Source organism: Zootoca vivipara, chromosome 16 (assembly GCF_963506605.1).
Source record: "Zootoca vivipara chromosome 16, rZooViv1.1, whole genome shotgun sequence".
In the NCBI taxonomy this organism is placed as follows: Eukaryota; Metazoa; Chordata; class Lepidosauria; order Squamata; family Lacertidae; genus Zootoca; species Zootoca vivipara.
Window position 1 is genome coordinate 18,187,152 of NC_083291.1, and position 20,023 is coordinate 18,207,174.

At 44.1% G+C, this 20,023-nt stretch overlaps 1 protein-coding gene across 1 annotated transcript; it reads left to right on the top strand.

The window, feature by feature from the left end:
• Positions 1 to 454: 454 nt before the first annotated feature.
• On the top strand, positions 455 to 2,201 carry LOC118075259 (G2/mitotic-specific cyclin-B3-like). The gene is made up of 2 exons (XM_060269089.1): positions 455 to 1,565; positions 2,158 to 2,201. The coding sequence occupies exons 1-2, from the start codon at positions 455 to 457 to the stop codon at positions 2,199 to 2,201; spliced, it is 1,155 nt and encodes a 384-aa protein (XP_060125072.1).
• The last annotated feature ends 17,822 nt before the right edge of the window (positions 2,202 to 20,023 follow it).

A 20,023-nucleotide genomic window follows, 5' to 3' on the forward strand; every position in this document is an offset into this window, starting at 1 on the left:
AAAAACATGCTGATTCCCGAACCGTCCATGGGCTGGATTTAGAAGGCAATTGGGCCGCATCCGGCCCCCGGGCCTTAGTTTGGGAACCCCTGATCTAAAGGCAGTGTCAGGATTATGGGCAGGAGTCAGGCTCTGGGGCCTGTAGTGCTTTGCAGGACTGGGGCCTGCCTCAGCTTGTGCTGGAGAAGCAAGGAGTGGCCACTCAGGTGAGACCACTTGATATCTCACTGCACCTGGTGGCAGGAGCTGGGAGGGATAAAAGCTCAGCATTTCCCTTCACTTCTCTCTGCCAGATTTAAAGTTATGTTTTGAAGCTGCAGCATTTTGCTGGATGAAAGAATGGTTTATGCTTGATAATACTGATGTTGGAAGCACCAGCAGCAAAAAAAGCGAAAGCGAAAGCAGGTTTCTTTGGAGAGGTTGGCTTCTGCTTGGAAAAATGCCTCGCCCGCGCATGCCGTCCCAAGTGGACAGAGCAGCAGCTGCGGATAATGCCCAAGCGGAGCAGGAGCTGAGCTGTGACGGTTGCCCAAATCGTTCTGCATTTGGGGATATGACCAATGCCCACAAGCCGTTACAGAAGCAACAGAAGAAGGAGGTGGCCAAGAAAGCCTCAGAGACAACACCTCTGCATCACGTCACCGACAACAACGGACACATCCTGAAAAAGCCTCCAAGCAAAGCTTCCTTTGAGGAAACACAACTAAACTCTGACCACTTTGCTAAGAAGGGTGCGACTAAGGACAAAGAAGAGGAGATAGACCACTCCCTAACATCGGTGGTATCAGTCGACAACAATGACCAGCTGGACAACTTTTATGCCAACTGTGAATATGCCATGGACATCTTTATCTACATGCGGGAGCGTGAGAAGAGATTCTTGCTCCGAGACTACATGAATTATCAGCCTGACATCACCAAAAAAATGTGGGCCATCTTGGTGGACTGGATGGTGGAAGTACAGGCGAACTTTGAGCTCCTTCATGAGACACTTTACTTGGCAGTCAAGCTGTTGGACCACTTTTTGGCAAAAATAACCCCCAGGCGAAACAAGCTGCAGCTTATTGGCTCCACAGCCATCTTCATTGCCTCCAAGTTTGAGGACCGCGACCCACCCCGTGTAGATGAGATTCTGTACATCTGTGATTATGCATACAGCGAGAAGAGATTCCTCTCCGCTGAAAAGAGAATGTTGAAGGTGCTCAAGTATGACATTAACATCCCCATCGCTAACAGCTTCCTCCGGCAATATGCCAAGTATACACATGTCGACATGGAGACTTTGACGCTGGCTCGCTTCATCTGCGAGCTCACCCTACAGGATTACGATTTTGCACAGGATATCCCCTCTCAGCTGGCTTCCGTCTGCCTCCTTTTGGCGTTCAAGATGAAGAAGCTCGGGGGCTGGGATCCCATACTAGAACACTGCAGTGGCTACAAAGCTCAAGAGCTTTACCCTCTGGTGAAGAAACTTAACTTCATGCTGACCTACAGGCATGATGAAAAACTCAAATCTGTGCGCAGCAAGTACTACCATCGGGTCTTCTTTGAGGTAGCCAAGATATCCCCCCAAGGGCGTACCCACCATGCGGCAAGTTAGGGCAGCTGCCCTACTCTAGAAGCAGGGCTGGTGGGCAGAGGCGGAGCACAGCCCGGCAGAGCGCGAGTTCGCCATTCCCGCCGCACCGCGCCGCACCCTCCCTCCAGCTCCCCGGCGCGCCCTCAGGCAAGGCCAAGCGCGGCGGGGAACCAGGGAGCGCGGCGCGGTGGGCGGGAACGCCGAACTCGCGCTCCGCTGGGCTGGGCTCCGCCTCCGCCCACCAGCCCTGCTGCTAGGGAGGGGCACAGCCCGGCGGAGCGCGAGTTCGCCGTTCCCGCCCGCCGCGCTGCGCCCTCCCTCCAGCTCCCCGTCGCGCCCTCTGGCAAGGCCAAGCGCGGCGGGGAACCAGAGAGCGCGGCGCGGCGGGCGGGAACGCTGAACTCGCGCTCCGCTGGGCTGGGCTCCGCCTCCGCCCACCAGCCCTGCTTCTAGGGAGGGGCACAGCCCGGCGGAGCGCGAGTTCGCCGTTCCCGCCCACTTTGTGGCCCCTCCCCTTCCGTGCCTTGGCCCCTCCCCTTGCCCCCCCCTAGTTTTGATCCTGGGTACGCCCATGTATCCCCCCATGGACATGCTGAAGCTGGAGGAGGCCTTGCAGAGCTAGCTCTTCCTTGGCAGGACCCAATGAAGTGCATTGGAAGATCTTGTGCTAAGGTGCTGCAATGCTGCTTGACTGTAGATGACCTGTAAATAGACATGTACCCATTATCCCTAGAGAACCCCTCCTCTCTCTTTGTAACATAAATTGTTGTTGTTGCTGTTTAGCAATATAAAAGATATATTTTAAAATGTGTGGTGGGTGAAAATAAAACATATCACTTTTGTTAGAGAGATGGTTTTATAGGTAAAGACAGAAGTTAATAAAGTATACTGATGTTTTAGATTTAGAAGGTATTCCTGCCAGCAGAAAGCAAGGAGCAATCATTTAATTCCTATGCTAAACAGGAGCACCACCTGGTGTGTACACCAGCCTCCCACATCTTGGTACCTACCAGATGCTTTTGCCTATAACTCCTACCAACCCCAGACAGCACTGCCAGGCGCTGCACCCTGTGAGGAGCACCCGGAACGGTTCCGCCTATACATGGGCAAGGGGCTCTTCCAGACAACCTGCTTATGGAACATTCGTTCTGATTTGTTGTTTGCAGGGATACTAGATAACATAAGCTATATTCAGGTTATTATACATATATTTAGTTAGTTAGTTAATTATATTTAACATTTGCTTTTCAGAAAGGTGAATTAAAAGTGACATACAAAACGGAAACATTAAAAACAGAAAAGAGCAGCTCCACCTGAACACCACGTCACTGAAAGACTATAACTCCCGGAAATTTTGGTCCTTAATAAAGGGAAGAAACAGGAAATATCCCTTAACGGTGATCCCGGCCCCTACGTGGGAGCAGTTCCTGAGAAAATATTTCTCAGTGGCAGAAGCTCTGGCCACTCACTGGAGACTTTCTTCTAATCCCCTTCCTGTCTGGCCCAACACCGACCCTGCTGAAATCCTAGAATTGATAGCTGAGCTGAAAACTGGTAAGGCCCCTGGGCCGGATTTGGTCCCTGTTGAGGCTAGAAAGCTACATTCTGCATGGTGGGCAGGGATTTTAGCTAAAACCTTCAACGCAATTAATGCCGCAGGCTTAATACCAGGAATGTGGAAGGAGGCCATTATTATTCCTATCTACAAAAAAGCCCCCCCCCCCCGTGACCCAGGGAACTACCGGAAAATTAGTCTGCTATCGTCCATTGGGAAAATATATGCCCGTTTTTTTTGCTGGCAAGGTTGATGAAGTGGTCGGTCGAGGCTGACCTTATTGGGCACGAGCAAGCTGGATTTAGATTAAACTGATCCACAACAGATCAGGCAATTATTCTTTATCACTTAGCCCGGAAATACTCGACACCTCGACGGGGCCTACTTTGCACAGCATTCATAGATTTGAAAGCTGTGTTTGATAGTATCCCGAGGAAATTACTATGGGATAAACTGGCCTGTTGGGGAATAGATAGAAGGCTTCTGTGGCTTATCTCCCAACTTCATGCCGGGTCCATGGCCAGGGTGAGATTAACCCCTGCTGGCGACCTAACTAACCCAGTGCCAGTAAATAAGGGAGTACGCTAGGGTTGTATTTTAGCGCCACTTACCAGCAAATGTCCCAGTAATGGCTCATGTAAAGAAGTTATTTGTGTTATTCATACAATTTATATACCACTTAATAACAACTCTATTTAAGTGGTTGTTGGCTCAAGGTAGCAGGCCAGTGAAGAAATAGATGGTTCACTGACTTCCTCTCTTCCCAGTCACAAAATGCTTTCTGCTTTCTTGGTGTTCATGGTTGCAATTCTCCCTCTCTTCCTTTGCAGTTACAAAAAAAGGGGGGGTGATGTTTATTTACCTATTTTCAGCATTCTTAGTCTTGTTCCCATTCTCTCCCGAGGACCAATAATGAAAAAAACTAAAGGATGAGCTGTTGGTTTTTTTTGTGGTTCTTTTTTTTAAAAGCCCCATGAGTTATGTTGAAAACCGTGAGCTAATTACATGCATCGTCAGAATGAGAATCTCATTTCCGTGAAGGTGGTAGATGTCAAGCCACAGCAGGTGAACAGGCTGTTATTCCTAGCTTGTCTTTGCACTGGCTTTTTCCATTGGTTTAAGCATGGCATTTAGCACTGTTAAATGGGCATCGCACAGCAGAGTCCACAATCGATAGCTACTAAAACCAATTTAGCTAATGCAGTGAAGCTTCATTTTTAGTAGCTGGGAAACGTTTCATCAAACCATAAGGCAGAGCTGTGTGTACTCTGTACTATATGTAAAATTCTGCAATGCTAACTTTAATAAGATGCTAAGAAAATCCAGAATCTGTTACGTGTGTAAATTATGCAAAACAAGTGAGAAGATTTGCATTCTTGCTTATTCTACATTATTCATTGGCTACAGGGGACAGAAACCCTGTCCAATTAAAAACTAAAAACCTTATTTAACCATCCCTGTGACTTCTGAGATTCACACAATTCCAAACATACCTTTTGAGCCTTAAGACCAAGAAGCCTGACTGAAGAAAAAAAAAATGAAAGGAAGCTGAATTTTGCAGCCAGCAGTGCATTCTGTGGCTTTGTATGTATTCCTCTAATATTATACATAGCCAGCTTCTGAGAAATTAAACTACCACCCTACCATGAAAGAGCTTTCATGGTGGGCTTATTCCTGTATTTATCAACTTGCCCAGTTGGATGAGTGCTTGAAATCAGAGTAAAAGTGCATACATCTAATGGGGTTTCTTTTTTAAGGCAGTAGCTTTCTTGTATTTATTGAGCTGCTGTGATCTGTTGGAATGCCCCACAATAATCCTGAATATTCACTCTGACTATCTGGTTTCCTTGCAAATCTCTTCCTTTTGAGTGAACATAAGAAAAGCCCTTCTGGATCAGAGTAAAAGTCCATCTAGTCCAGTATTTTTCTTTTCGCAGAGGCCTACCAAGATGCTTGTGGTTAGCACAATCAGGGGCATACCCAGGATCAAAACTAGCGGGGGGGGGGGCAAGCCATGGTCGTTCAGGTTGAGATATTTCGGCACGGAAAAGGCGAATGAAACCAAAATTCTAAAAATATATATATATAATTATAGCAATGCTTTATTACGGTAGTTATTACAATTATTTGCTTGAATTTTTATTTTATTTTTATTCTAGTTACATGTCTTATACTAATATCATTTTTCTTGGGTTTTAAGAAAACTTGTTCAAAACTTTCGTTTCAATCCAGTCCTGATTTTCCTTGAAGAATTTCCGATGCACGCTCATCAAACACAACCCAGTCAGTCTGTCCTCTCCCATTGTACTTCTGAGCCAGGTCTTTACCCTTTAAATTTTAATTTTCTACAGAAATTACTTACCTTTTTGGAACCAGTTTCTTATATCCATTTAGGCAGCCTCGATGTCTTCCAAATGTAAATAAGAAGGTAAACTAATAGCGGGCGGCTCAGTTTAGCGGCGGGCGGCTCAGTTTAGTGACGCGGAACTCACTAGACCCCTCTAGAAGATTCCTTCTTCTCTCTGCTAGAGCCCGCTAGGGACCTCTCCCTCCCTTGAATCCCAATGGCTGGCTGACATAGATTCCTCTACCAGTCGCTAGATGGTTCTAGATACTTCTCAGTTTTTACACCTTTTCAGTGTGGTAAACAACTGATTATTCGCCATCACCCTACCTAATTTTGTTTCGTTTCATCACTTTATAACCATTTATTTTATTTTATTGCTTCTGGGGGTGCAGCTGCCCCCCTGCCCCTCGCTGGGTACGCCCATGAGCACAATATCCCTATCCCACTGCTGTTTCCTAGCAGCTGGTATTCTCAGAGATATGCTGCCTCTGATTCTGCATGTAATATAGGCATCACTTCTAGTACTAATGGCCATTATTATTATTATTATTATTATTATTATTATTATTATTATTATTAATACCCCACCCACCTGGGCAGCTTACAGCATACCTTAAAAACACAATAAAAACATCAAACTTTAAAAACCTCCTGAAACAGGGCTGCCTTTAGATGTCTTCTAAAAGTTGTGTAATTCTTTATCTCCTTGGTATCTGAAGGGAGGGCGTTCCACAGGGAGGGCACCACTACTGAGAAGGCCCCCTGCCTGGCTCCCTGTAACTTCGCTTCTCGCAGTGAGGGAACCAGCAGAAGACCCTCGGAGGAGGACCTCAGTGTCCGGGCTGAAGGATGGGGGGTGGAGACGCTCCTGACCCTCCCTTAATTCTTCTAATCTTCTGAAGCCATCTAAGTTGGAGGCCATCACTACATCTTGTGGGAGCGAAGTCCATACTGTTTAACTATATGTGCTGTGTAGTTAAGTATAGTCTCCTCCTGCCTTTCCGGAAACTTCCAAAATTCACCTTCATTGGATAGCCCTGAGTTGTAGTGTTATGGCAGGGTGTCTAGCCGCTTTCTTCAGACCATGTATAGATTTATACACCTCTGTCAAATGTCCCCCTTACTTGCCTTTCATCTCAACTAAAAAGCCCCCAATGCTGTAACCTTTCCTTATAAACGTCTTGCTTCAGCCCCTTTGATCATTTTGCTTGCTCTTTCCTTTCTAGCTCTACAGTGTCCTTTTTGAGGAGTAGCAAGCAACTACACTGAGCACCCCAAGTGGGGGTCACACCATAGATTTGTATAATGGCTGTATGATATGGGCAATTTTACTTTCAGTTCCTTTCTGTAATGGTCCCCGAATATGGAATCTGTATTTTTCACTGCTGCCACACGCTGAGTCAGATTTGTACTCTGAAAACATGGCTAACTTCATGACCTAACTCTATATGATTATGGACAAGTTAAAAAAAGCACAGGGCCTTGAGGGGACTCCACTTTCTGCATCCCTCTATAGGGAGGATTATCGTCTTTTTAAAAACATGCCAACAAAAAACAAAGTCAATATGTAAATACACCAAAATGCCTAAATTGCGCTAGTAGGAAAAACTGACCTGATGTCTCTGGATCATAGCTGCCAAGTTATCCCTTTTTTACAGGGATTTTCCCTTATGCTAAATAGGCTTCCTTGCGAGAAAAGTGAAAACTTGGCAGCTATGCTCTGGCTTTGAGGAGCTGCATGACCGTGCTTACACTTCAGTTTTCCAGGCATGTACACAAATCAGTTTCTCCAAAGTTTGTGTTCACACATGCACTTGGTAACAACAACAACAACAACAACAACAAGTATTATTATTATTTGTTTACTCAGCATTTGATGACTGAATGTGTGGACTGGCTCCATTTAAAAGCTTTTCATCCTGAGATAATTTACTACCATTAAGAAGACACTGAAGTCTTCTAAGCCACTAGAAAGAGTTGCTTTGTAAGAATCATCGGAAAGCATTGCCTCGTTGCAGAGAAAGGCATAGCCTTATAATGAAGAGGCTGCAGTATCTACCATAATTGGGACAAGCTTCCTTTGTTTCACTTGCGAGTAATGAAGCTCCATCCATCTTGTACACATAAAATGCACATCCTTCTTTGTCATCATGATATATTTCCATGTGTGAGCACATAAATAGTGATAATATATGGGAGGTAACTCTGGTGTGCAGCTGGCATGCATCCCAGTATACATAAACTTCTGATTTAAAATAATAGGGACATGAAGAGGATGCCAGGATGAATTTCTGTTGTTTCTAAATATGCTGGTGAAATTCATGGTTAGAGTCAATTTTTTAAAAAGACCTCCTAAAATGGAAATACTTTATTATAGGATTAAGGTAAAGAGTGTTTCTAATTGGGAAGTGCATACTTTGAATACATGCTGGTTCCTTAATTAGAGATATATTCTTCTGGCTGTTGGTAATCATGCAAATTAGAGGATAGTTGGTTCCCCCACAACTTTTCATATTTTTCCCCTTAGTGGTGTTTCTTAGGATGCTTTGCAAGTCACGTCATGTAGATCTGTCCACCGGTATTAGTGTCTGCAGCACTTACGCTGTTATGTTCATAGTATTCAAGTTAGAGTCCAAAAAATATGACAAGCACAGCTTTACCTTTTAAATTAATAATCTGCAGGCATGTAGGAATAAACTCTCTTGAAAACACTGAGTTGAAATATACCTTAGAATTTTAGCATTGGAAGGATCTCTGGGTGTCAGGGGGACTCCTTACAGGGAGCCTCTCCCCACCATCCTGACCAGCACTTCGCCCAGCGACAGCGCTAGCAGCGGGTCAGGGGAAAGCGGAATGGAAAGGGGAAGGCTCAGCGAGGCATCAGAGCCCTGGCAACGCTCTGGGGAAGAAGGGCTCAGAGACGTATCAGAGCCCCTGCACCACTCTGACCATCTAGGGGAGGAGGGACGGCTCAGGAAGGTAGCAAGGGGAAGAAGGGACACCGCTCCTTCCGGCGCCCGAATTGAGACGCGCGCCCAAACGCAGGGCGAAGGGGTGGCGTTTCGGGGTGCCCAGGTTATTATGCTGGCTCCGAAGCCGACGGGCGCCATTGTCGGGTTCTGAGAGTGACTAGGCGGTCATGTTTTCTGCTATCTCTGCAGTGTAAATAGCATGCACAATAAAACCTTTAAAGACACAATGGACTGGAGCATCTTTACTCAGGAGTAGCCGCAAGAACTCCCTGACACCGGGGATCATCTGGTCCAACCCCCTGCAATGCAGGAATACACAGTTGCCCCATACAGGTATCGAACCTGCAACCTTGCCATTATCAGCACCATGCTCTAACCAACTGAGCTATCCAAAGAACAAGGCAGCTAACAAAACGGAATGTATAAAAGTTTGATGTGAAACATACAAAGGTTATAAAATAAAATGGTAACAGAAGTAAAATAATGGTAAGGTTTTTATATAAAAATACTACTATTCCTCTCCCCCAAAGAAGGCTTTCCTAAGAAGAAATGTTAAAGCACGAGCTTTATAAAAGCATTCCATGTTTGGGAGTGGGGGACTGGAAAGTTGAACTGAGTATGAGAAACAAAAATATCTCTGGTAAATTGCAGAACAAATGATTCTAGACTGCAGCTATGAATGAATGATTAGTGTAATATAACTAAGGCTATAATTGATAAATTGATCCCATGGGACAGTTAATGGAGGACATAAAGGGGAAGGTTGTTCACTCTTGAGAAGGATGTCATTACAAGAAAATATGTAAAAATAATTGCTCTTGTGTCATTTTGCAGAATATCTAGCATTATTGAACAGATAGGGTGTTCTGGTGCAGAACAGGTGTAGATATGGTATTTAATGATTGTCACATATTGAAAATTCAATAAAGACTTTATATATGTTATACTGTATTTCTATCCCACTTTCCTGCAGAGTCCTGAAGGCAGTACTTTACATGCTACAAAATTGTCCCCATCCCTCCATGTTATCCTCACACCAACCTCCTAAATTAAGTTATGGCTGAGGTCATCCATTCATAGGGTTGCCAGACTCAATAGAGGACAGGAATTCTGTGCCTTTAATTGCCCTGCTCTCTTTTGAGTCTGGAAACCTTAAAGAGAAACCAGCAGACCCTTTGCTTGGAAATTAAACAAAGGGTCTGCTGGTTTCTATTTAAGGTTTCCAGACTCAAAAGAGAGCAGGGCAATTAAAGGCACAGAAGTCCTGTCCTCTATTGAGTCTGGCAACCCTATCCATTCATGGCTGAGCGGGGATTTGAATCCAAGTTTCCCAACTCCTAGTCTAATCTTAACTTCTACACCACACAATTTTGTAAAGTATAAGAAACATCTTAGGGTATAAGAAAAAGAGTTACAAAGAGAAAGCCGTGAATAAGAATCATCTGAGTGAGGTCTACGCTGGAGATGACTAAACAGAGCCAGACATTTACATGGGAGCCAACAGCCCTAAATGACATTTTTTTTTAAAAGACCCTTATCTGATCATTCTCAACTCTCTCTTATGTGTCGCCTCATATGGCTAAATATAGTTAACATAGTTGATATTAAAACAGCTCCTAACATTTCAGTGCAATGAAATAAAGTTATTAACTGCAGTGGATTTTAATAAGGACTTGAAAATGTCAGGAGTAGCAAAGGATGCAGCCAGAACATTTGAATCCTGGGAAGAGTTGAGGAAATGCAAAATGGGAACCAAGGCTGACATTTCAGTGGGTTTAGCGGAGCCGGGGCCTATGCGGGGGACAAGATTCATAGCAAGTGTCAAAGGCCTATTTTTGGCTATATTGAAGATTAAATTTCAAGGTAAGGAAGTTGGCGCAATCCAGGAAAAGTTAGTCACCACTAAGTCCCCTTGAACTCAGTGGAATCTAAGCTAGCTGTTCCTGCAACTGAAGAAAGAAATGAATAGGAGGCAATCTGATAGCCATCTTCAAATATTTGATGGGGTGTCACATAGATGATGAAATTATCTACTGCACCAAAGGACAGGACCTTAACATTTGGAGGAATTTCCTAATGCTACAAGCTGTTTGACAGTGGCACAGACCATACATGGAAGGTGGTGGACTCCTTCATTAAAGATTTTTAAGCAGGCCAGTGATCGGTGATGCCATAAGAATGGATTTTCCTGCTTCAATAGGAGGCCGGACTCCGTGATGATCTTTGACTCTTCTTCCAACTCTTAATTCCCATTATTCTAATTCCCATTCTAAAGCTTTAAGTGGAATTCACTGTGGTGAACTCTGACAGGACAGTTATTATGATGACAATTAATTAATTAATTGCCTTCCAAACAACCACCACAAGGCAATTTACACATAATTAAAAATACGGTACAACACATTTAAAACAAGACTAGTGGACACTCATGATGAAGACCCATTTATCCAACAAAAATGTCTTCAACTGCTTCTGGAAAGTTTAGCTCGTGGGAACCTGTCGTATCTCAACAGGAACACTATTTATTCCACATTACGTGCAGCCACAGTAAATGCCCTGCTCTGAGTTATCGTGGAGCAGGCTTCTGAGATATTTGGAACTTGCAGGGGGAACTTTCCCACAGACCACAGTCATCTCTACTGGGTGCACCAGGTATATTTTAAGATTGCTTGTTGTGCTACTTTGTAGACCTCATCATAGCTACCCCCCCCCCCAAAATAGATATGCTCCTGAGAAATAATCACATTTGATAGATCACACTTGATGGGAGTTGTTTGCACAGGGACTATTAGAATAAAAGGCAGATACCGCATGCTAATAAACCAGAACAACATTCTGTTCTGTTTTCAGAGGCGGCATTCTATTAAGGAGAAATATTTGGGGGGATGAATATTAATCTACAGAAGCATTCTACCAAATACATGATTCCCTTAGTGGGCATTTTAACATCTCAATCCATCAATATCCACAAAAATAACTTTGCTGCTTTCCAGCACTGTCCCCTCTTCCACAAAAGTCGGCTGGCATCTCAGCCCCATCGGTGACCACCTAAAATCAAGCACACTCATATAAATGTCAGCTCCGCAGTCCCCATAACCTAATGCTGTATGAAGACTTAACAACCTTTTTAGCCAGAACTGCGAGGAAAACATGATCTCTCTCCCTTTGGTACTTCTTCTCATTAGCTGATTAGTTCTGCTGTAAATCTCAATGGCTAGAATCCAAAGGACCGTGGAACTACTTCCAGGAGCTGCCCCCCAGAGAGGTTTTTAAAAAAAATTGTTTTGAAATAGTAGACTACGCAACCCTCCATGCCATATAGCAAATGGCTTTTGAAACTGCGGAGATTCAGAATCAGTTTATATGGTAATAGCAGCAATGGCCGCAGTGCAAAACCTGTGCTCCTCTAGAGGTTGTTGTTCAGTCCCAACCAGTATGTGTGTGATGGGAGTTGTAGTCCAACAACATTGGGAGAGCTACCAGTACTCTATATCAGGGGTTCCCAACAAAATTTTCTCGAGGACCCCTCATCGAGCCGCTATTGTGACAAGGACCCCCATTAATTCCTAATCCTAAAATTAAAAAGTGAGAGCCAAATTAAGAGTCTTTTTATATTTTATATTTATACGTTTTTTACAGTTACAACAGAGTACTCCATCAGTATACAGTTAGTTTTAATTTTCAGTTCTTAATGAACGCCAGGGAGGAGGGAGGGAAATGGAGAAGGCAGGGTACCTGCGCAGTAGAGCACAAATGAAGCCGACGCGCGCAAAGCATCTTGGGGAGGTGAGCGTTAGTAGAATGCGCGCGCTGCCTCTTTGCAAAACAGTAGTGTTTGTAAAGCGCCACCTAACGGCATACAGCAGAACTACTGCCTCTATCTAATTCTAGTTTTGCGCTAGACTCTGCTCATGCAGGAAACGGCCAAAACAAAAAATCTGTTATCATACGAAATATATTTAATATATTTTTTTATTCTAATAGCATCTTGCGGACCCCTCTGGCACAGCTCGCGGACCCCTGGGGGTCCGTGGACCACCTGTTGGGAACCACTGCTCTATATCCTGCGTAGCTGTTCAAGAAAGGGAGGGATTTTTAAAAAGCAGTTCTGCTTTAGGGATTATAGGGACAGAAGTCGCCAAAAAGATGATTACCATAAGCTGTTTATGTATGTACCCTGTTTCCCCTTTTTTAACACGTAGTCATAAAGTAAGCCATGGCAGAGTTTTTAAGCATTTGAGAAATATAAGACATACCCCGAAAATAAGCCATACATCTGCGCCACGGAAACCAACCCCCACAGGCCCCTCCACTCACAGAGTCACTCCATGCGGCCGGCACTGCAGGAGCGCAATCAGCTGTGAAGCAGCGCTCCAACAGCTCCGCTTAACAGCTGATCGCGCTCCCGCCTTGCTGGCTGCATCCCCGCGCTCTGCCTTCTCGTCCACCACTGTCCCTGCCGCTTCTGTGCTTGCCGCCACCGCTGGGCTCACTGCTTCTTCCTTGCCTGGCCCGGCCAAGGAGCTTGGAGCGCCCTGCTGCGGCGGGCGGAGCACCTGAGCCAGCGGCCTCCGCCTGGCCCGGCCAAGGACGCTTGCCGCCCCGCCACCTGGAACCGGTGGCTGCTGCAGCGCCGAACACTCAAGAGAGCCCAGCAGCTGGGATTTCTTTATGCACAAAAATGAAAGGAAGAAGTTCCCAGCAAAGAAGAATGCCTGAGTAAAGTGATGAACTATGCGAAACTGGCAAAGATAACAGTCAAAATAAGAGAAGCTAATGATGATTGTTTTTGTGGAAGAATGGAAGCCTTTTATATATATTGTATGGTGAATTCGTGAGCAGGATTTGAACTACGAGCAACAGAAGGAATTAGAGATTATTGTATGGTGATTGTGATTTAAGAGAGATGGGCAGGGTGCAGTAAGGTGGAGGAATTAAAAACACCATGGAAAATGGGAGAAGTCGATAAAACCAAAGGGAAAAACATTATTATGTTTTGGTGTGTATATGTGAAATTGTTGAAATTTAATAAAAATATAAACTACACACACACACACACACACACACACACACACACACCATGCAAGAACAACCCCTTTCCAAGAACCTAAGTAGCTCTATAAATCCCAGACAATATTTCTTCTCATTATCTCAAACTACGCTATACTATAAATCAGGTCTGCACAACTTTCTCTCCGGCCAAACATAGCCCACCAGCTATATATATTGTGAGTGGCTCGATGTTTTGACAACTCCCTTGTTTTTGTAGGCAAGTTTATCTAGGCCTTGGGGTTAGGCTACCACGGTGTGGGCGGCGGTTGGCTCAGAAAGTCAGCCTTTTAATCCTCCACCTGATTTACTGAACAGCACCACAAATGTGCTTGGCGGTTCACAGAGTAATGTAAGCCAAAAAGTGAGGTCCCTGCCCCAAGGAAATTCCATCCTCAGATTCAACAGCAAGAGGAGACCACAGAGGGAGGCAGGGGAAGGAAGACCTGCGGGAAGGGGTTGAGAGAGAGGAGCAAGGCTAATGCCCAATAAATGAGAGCAAGTTATTTATTAATTATTTTAAGATTTATAAACTGATTTACAGCCAGAGGCCAATGTGGTGGGCAACAAGTTAAACATAAGATAAAATCCTCAAAGCACGAATTCTAAAAACAATTGAAACCATTGTCACAAACTCTAAAAACAACAAATCTATTCATATAAACTATTTTAAAAAAAGAGAGAAAAACACACAATTCCTACAGATGTACAGTTAATATTTTATAAGTCACTGGGTCACACCTCAGGGAAAGCCTTCTTTTAAAAAAAAAACACAGAAGGTACCTAAACATCATTATGCTGGGTGCCTGATTAATTTCAGCTAGAGGACTGGGGCTGCAACACTAAAAGCTTGGTTCCTAGTAACCTTTGGGGCATGCCTTATTCTCAGCAGTGCCCCATCTGAGGAGTGCCGTTGCTAGGCAAGAATATATAGGGGCAAGGCGGTTCCTTAGATAACGTGGTCTGAAGTTGTTTAGGGTTTAAAGTGCCAGAGGAAAATCTTGAACTCCGCCCAGTAGCATATTGGGAGTAGGGTTGCCAGACTCAATAGAGGACAGGACTTCTGTGCCTTTAATTGCCCTGCTCTCTTTTGAGTCTGGAAACCTTAAAGAGAAACCAGCAGACCCTTTCTTTAATTTCCAAGCAACGGGTCTGCTGGTTTCCAGACTCAAAAGAGAGCAGGGCAATTAAAGGCACAGAAGTCCTGTCCTCTGTTGAGTCTGGCAACCCTAACTGGGAGTGAGTTTAGCTCCCACAGCAGAGGTGTTATAGGGCATTAACAGGACAACCCATTCAACAACACAGCTGCTGCATTCTGCACCAGCTGCTGCTTCCAGATCCCATATTGACCACACCCAACAGCTTCATATGTGTTAAATAGCACTTGGGACAAAATAGTGCCTCAAGGCACCCCATAACACAAATGCCATGCCTCAACAATACAATGAAGAGCATTCCCTCAGCACTACAGCATTCTTTCCAACATTTCTCCAGCGAATTATTATGTAGGGATAATAATAATAATAATAATAATGTTATTGTTTATACCCAGCCAATTTGCCTTGGTTGCCCTAGTCACTCTGTGTGGCTTCCAGCATATTAATAATAATAATAAAACATTAAACATTAAAAAACATCCCTTTACAGGGCTGCCTTCAGATGTCTTCTAAAGGTTCTATAGTTACTTATCTCCTTGGCTCGGGGGTCACGTAACTTCATACCCTCTGCTGAAAATAGGAACGTCCTACCATACCCTCCAATGTTTCTCCAAAGAAAATAGGGACTTCTAAGGAAACGCAGGACATTCTGGGATCAAATCAGAAACTGGGACGGCTTCTGTAAATCTGGGGCTGTCCCTGGAAAATTGAGATAGTTGGGGGGTCTGCTACAGTCTGGAACCAACCTTAGAGGTAACATCAGAACCATGGTAAAACAGTGCTCCCCAAACACCTACCCCACATATTCAGTCCAGGAGAATACCATGGTATAGAAAGCCACAGAGGGATTGAGCTGAAGGAGCAAGGGCCAAATTACACCTGGGTGTACTCATAGAAGTCAAACAGATTTAATTCAAAGTAAAATAAAAAAATTCCTTCAGTAGCACCTTAAAGACCAACTAAGTTTTTATTTTGGTATGAGCTTTCGTGTGCATGCACACTTCTTCAGATACACACTTAATTAACACACTTCAGATACACACTTAATCAGAAGAAGTGTGCATGCACACGAAAGCTCATACCAAAATAAAAACTTAGTTGGTCTTTAAGGTGCTACTGAAGGAATTTTTTTATTTTACTTCGATCCAGACCAACACGGCTACCTACCTGTAACCAGATTTAATTCAGTTGGTCTCGAAGGTAACCATGCAGAGGATTGCAGCCTGAGAGGCTTTGTTTCGACTTGGAAATGCGTAGTAAGAAGTTAAGCCAAAGGTAATAAGCTCACCTGTACTGCATCTGACCTTGCCAAATTTAGTCAGAAGAATTATAGTTCAAGAGTCCCTAAAACATACTTGTCCATTTTACATCTGGTGCACAAGAGCCATTAGGTGTCCTATGTAAATTGTAAATTGCCTTTGTGGGAGCAATTAATTTACATATTTGGTCTCCAATGGTATTTCCTGAACTGCAGTCATAAAGTTTCGCTGAATGCCTTCTCTTTCAGTCTCTGCCCCAGCCCTGTGCTCTTTCTCTTGTAATCTATCTTTTCATCATATAATTAGTGCACTTAAAATCCGTTTCCTTGCCATTTCTTTCATTTATTACAATCACCCACTGCCTATGGAACCACTCCTGTTTAAAGAAGGGGTGTTTAACATTTGATACACACTTTATATTTTCCATGTTGTATTCAACAGACCTGGAACACAAGACTGCTGGACTTTTTTTTCCTGCTTGGCACTTCTGCACATCATGACTGTACTGGCCCCTGGTAGTTCTGAGGTTATTTTGGATTCACTCTGGTGGGGTTGGAGTGACATGATTTTCTTCCTGCCAGCCACCACTAGCCCTGCAGTTTGTCACTCAGTGCAATTCCTCCTCAAGGGAAGGGAAGGTGAAATACAGTGGTACCTTGGTTCTCAAATGCCTTGGTACTCAAACGCCTTGGTTGCGGTGCAACCTGGAAACCAGACCCTGTGTTGTGGGTGGGAACATTTGGATGACCACAACACCCTATAGGAGCTCCCTCGATCCTGGGTGCAATTGGGCCAGTGGGCTGTCAGTAAAATCAAACGAGGGACCTCTATTTAAGCCCATGAATGTGTCCCTGAGCTTCCTCTTTTGGGCTCAGTGCATCGGAACACTCGCCCGCCTCTCCCTATATTTAGGGCTTGCACTTGACCTTGCTATGCTGTCATGTGTCGCGTTGGGTTTCGCCTGCCGCGTAGCAAATCGTCACAACTTGTAAGGTTGCGGATAGGCTCTGGTTCAGGTGATAGGAGTGGCAGGTTGCCTAGCCATCCCTATGCATTGGGTATTCCGCCAAAAGAATCCACGGACTCATGGTTGGTCTTCCCTGTGGTGGGTTGTGCCCGGAGCCTGAGTCCAGGGGACATCTGGGTGGAGGCCTAGCAGACCCCCTTCTTGCCACTGTCCCTGGTGTTCACCCTTGGCTGACTTATGGTTGGTGCCCAGGGTCAGCGCTGCCTGTCAGGGTGCAGGGAGCTAGTCGAACCAGAGCCTATGCAACCACTCACTTGATTGTAATCAATAAAGCTGTGGCCTAAATTCTGCCAAAAACCAAACCAAAGATTTGAGTCTTGTCTTAATTTATTTTGGGGGGTGGTTAAAAGGTCTCCACACGCAACTTATCTTCCCAGGAAATTAAGCATCTCATCTCCTGAAACCAATTGTTTCATTGCGTTCATGGTTGTGGTAGTTGTGATTCCCGTTCATTCAGTAACTCCAGCAGTAAAGCCATCACCTAATTTCATACTGCCTGCCATGACTGAAACCAGCAAAAGTTAGTATCTGAACCCTCCATTTTGGGGTGGGGTGGGGGTGCATGAATGAATGCAGAAGATGTGGAACACTAGACAAGGAGTTTGGCTGTCTAGTTGCTACATACTGTAATCTGGGCATTCAGAATTCTGTTTGTGCTCTCACCTTTTTTCATGAAAGTCAAATATCCCAACTTGTAAACAAAATGTGGTGATTGACAGAGGAGATTGACAGTGATCAGCAAAGCTTTCTAGTGCCCTTAAGGCACTCCAGAAACTTTCCTACTAAACAATTGAGAATGTAAGCAACTGAAATTGTATCCTCAAAAAGGGAAGCACTTCAAGTTGCGGGTACTGAGGTTTTCTTAATGACCCCACATACAATAAGAATTTGTCTGCCAGAGTAAATTGTATATTTAATGGACTAGGTGATGTGCTACCAACTGGGAAATCTGATGTGCTAAGCATCTAAATTCAATGCAAAGAGCACTAGAATGATACAGACTTTTAGAACTGAATGATTACATTGGTTAAATTAGCATGCTACCACTGTTTAGAATTACACCATGCAGGAATGTTTTTTTTACTGCGTTTTGAAACCTCCAGATCAGAATCATTCAGCACTTTTATAGCAGAGTGCGAAGAAAACCCAGCTACTAGCATATATGCAAGCTGCAGTGTGGACAAAGTGTATATCCATGCAAGGTTTAACATGCCCAAAGGTGCTATCCACATTTAAATAAAATAATAATAATATGTGTACTGGTGCCTTCATTTGCACCTTTAGCAAGGTAATCATAACATTTCAACCCAGATTTGCTTGTGGGGTGTTTATATGTCTTCCTGTTAAGTCATCTATTCGTCCTACACTTCTCGGTGAATTTCCTTGTCATTTTCTTAATCCCAAAAACAATTTCTTTTTTTACGTAGATTTATTGCTCTGGAGTGACAAAGCCCTTTAATCCACTTTAATTTTGCAAACCTCAAATTCCAGTATACTCTTGAATCCCTGCTACAGAAAAATGTTAGGAGTTTGCAGGCAGTAGGCTGTATACCAGAGCCTGCCTTCTAATATCTGGATACAGCACCATACCCTTCAATGTTTCTCCAATGAAAATAGGGAAGTCCCATTCCATAATGATGATTTTACATGAATGGAGAAGGAATACTTGTTGTACAATTTGCCTTGCCAACAAATCAGAATGGACCTCCACTGCATAGTCTTTGTGCATGCAAATCAGGATGAACGTTCCAAAAGCAGAGGGAGTCCTAGGAGAAAGGGGATTGTGGGAAACTTCATAGAGGGCCCAATGGCAAATGGGACTGCTTTCAGGAGGGGAACAGCTGGAAAGCCGGGCTGTGGGAGCAAGGAGACCAGAATGGAGTTGTGGGAAGAAAAGGATATTACATTCATACCTCGGTTTAAGTATGCCTCGGTTTGAGTATTTTCAGTTTAAGTACCCTGCGGACCTGTCTGGAACGGATTAATCCACTTTCCATTACTTTCAATGGGAAAGTTCACTTCAGGTTAAGTATGCTTCAGTTTAAGTACTCCACGGACCGTCTAGAACGGATTAATCCACTTTCCATTACTTTCAATGGGAAAGTTCGCTTCAGGTTAAGTACGCTTCAGTTTAAGTACTCCACGGACCGTCTGGAACGGATTAACCCACTTTCCATTACTTTCAATGGGAAAGTTCACTTCAATTTAAGTACGCTTCAGGTTAAATACGCTTCAGGTTAAGTATAGACTTCCGGAACCAATTGTGTTTGTAAACCGAGGTACCACTGTAATTTGAACTCCTGAAAAAAATATTTGTCTAATCTCTATTTATTATTATTATTATTAGCATCATCGTCGTCATCATTAAATAATTATTAAAACTTTATGAGCTGGGAGAAAAAGTATTCAGGAGAACATTTTCCCTGCTAATTAAGCCATTTAGAAGTCATTCATAGAAAATAACCTTGGCAGAATTTTATGTCAAAATTATAGCTCGTACTATATCACTCAGACCAAGTCCCCAGTGCATTTCTTTCATGCCATTTCCCCCCCTTGTTGAATATCTTGCTACATGACTGGAGAGTACTGCTCTGGGTCTCATTTAATAGTCCCAGGAAGGCTGGAGGAGGAAAAGCCACATGATCTTCCCCCGAAGCGAAAAGAACCTTGATTTTTGTATGGCTGGCTGCTCTATGAAAATGCCATCTTAAGGGCAGGGAGGCTGCATGTAATTGCGTGCCGAGGTTGCCAGACACACACTCCCCCCAAAAAAACTCACACCACACACAGAATTTTAGTTTGGGTTTTGGCATTAATTTGGCCACAACTTTATTTAAATACAATTAAATGTGAGTGTTGGCTTAGGCATTGGTTAATCCATCTGTCCCCCGCCTGGGACAGATCAGCTCTGACTTCCCTAGCCGTATATGGAAGTCAAGTGAACACCCCATGGGAGAAGAGGTAGCTGTGTCCAGGCACTCTCCCTTCAACCAGAAATGCTCCCCAAGGCTCGTGCTCTGTAATGGCCCCAGCCCCACCCGTTGCGGGCGTGTATGGACTAGAGCCCCGGAGCCCCAG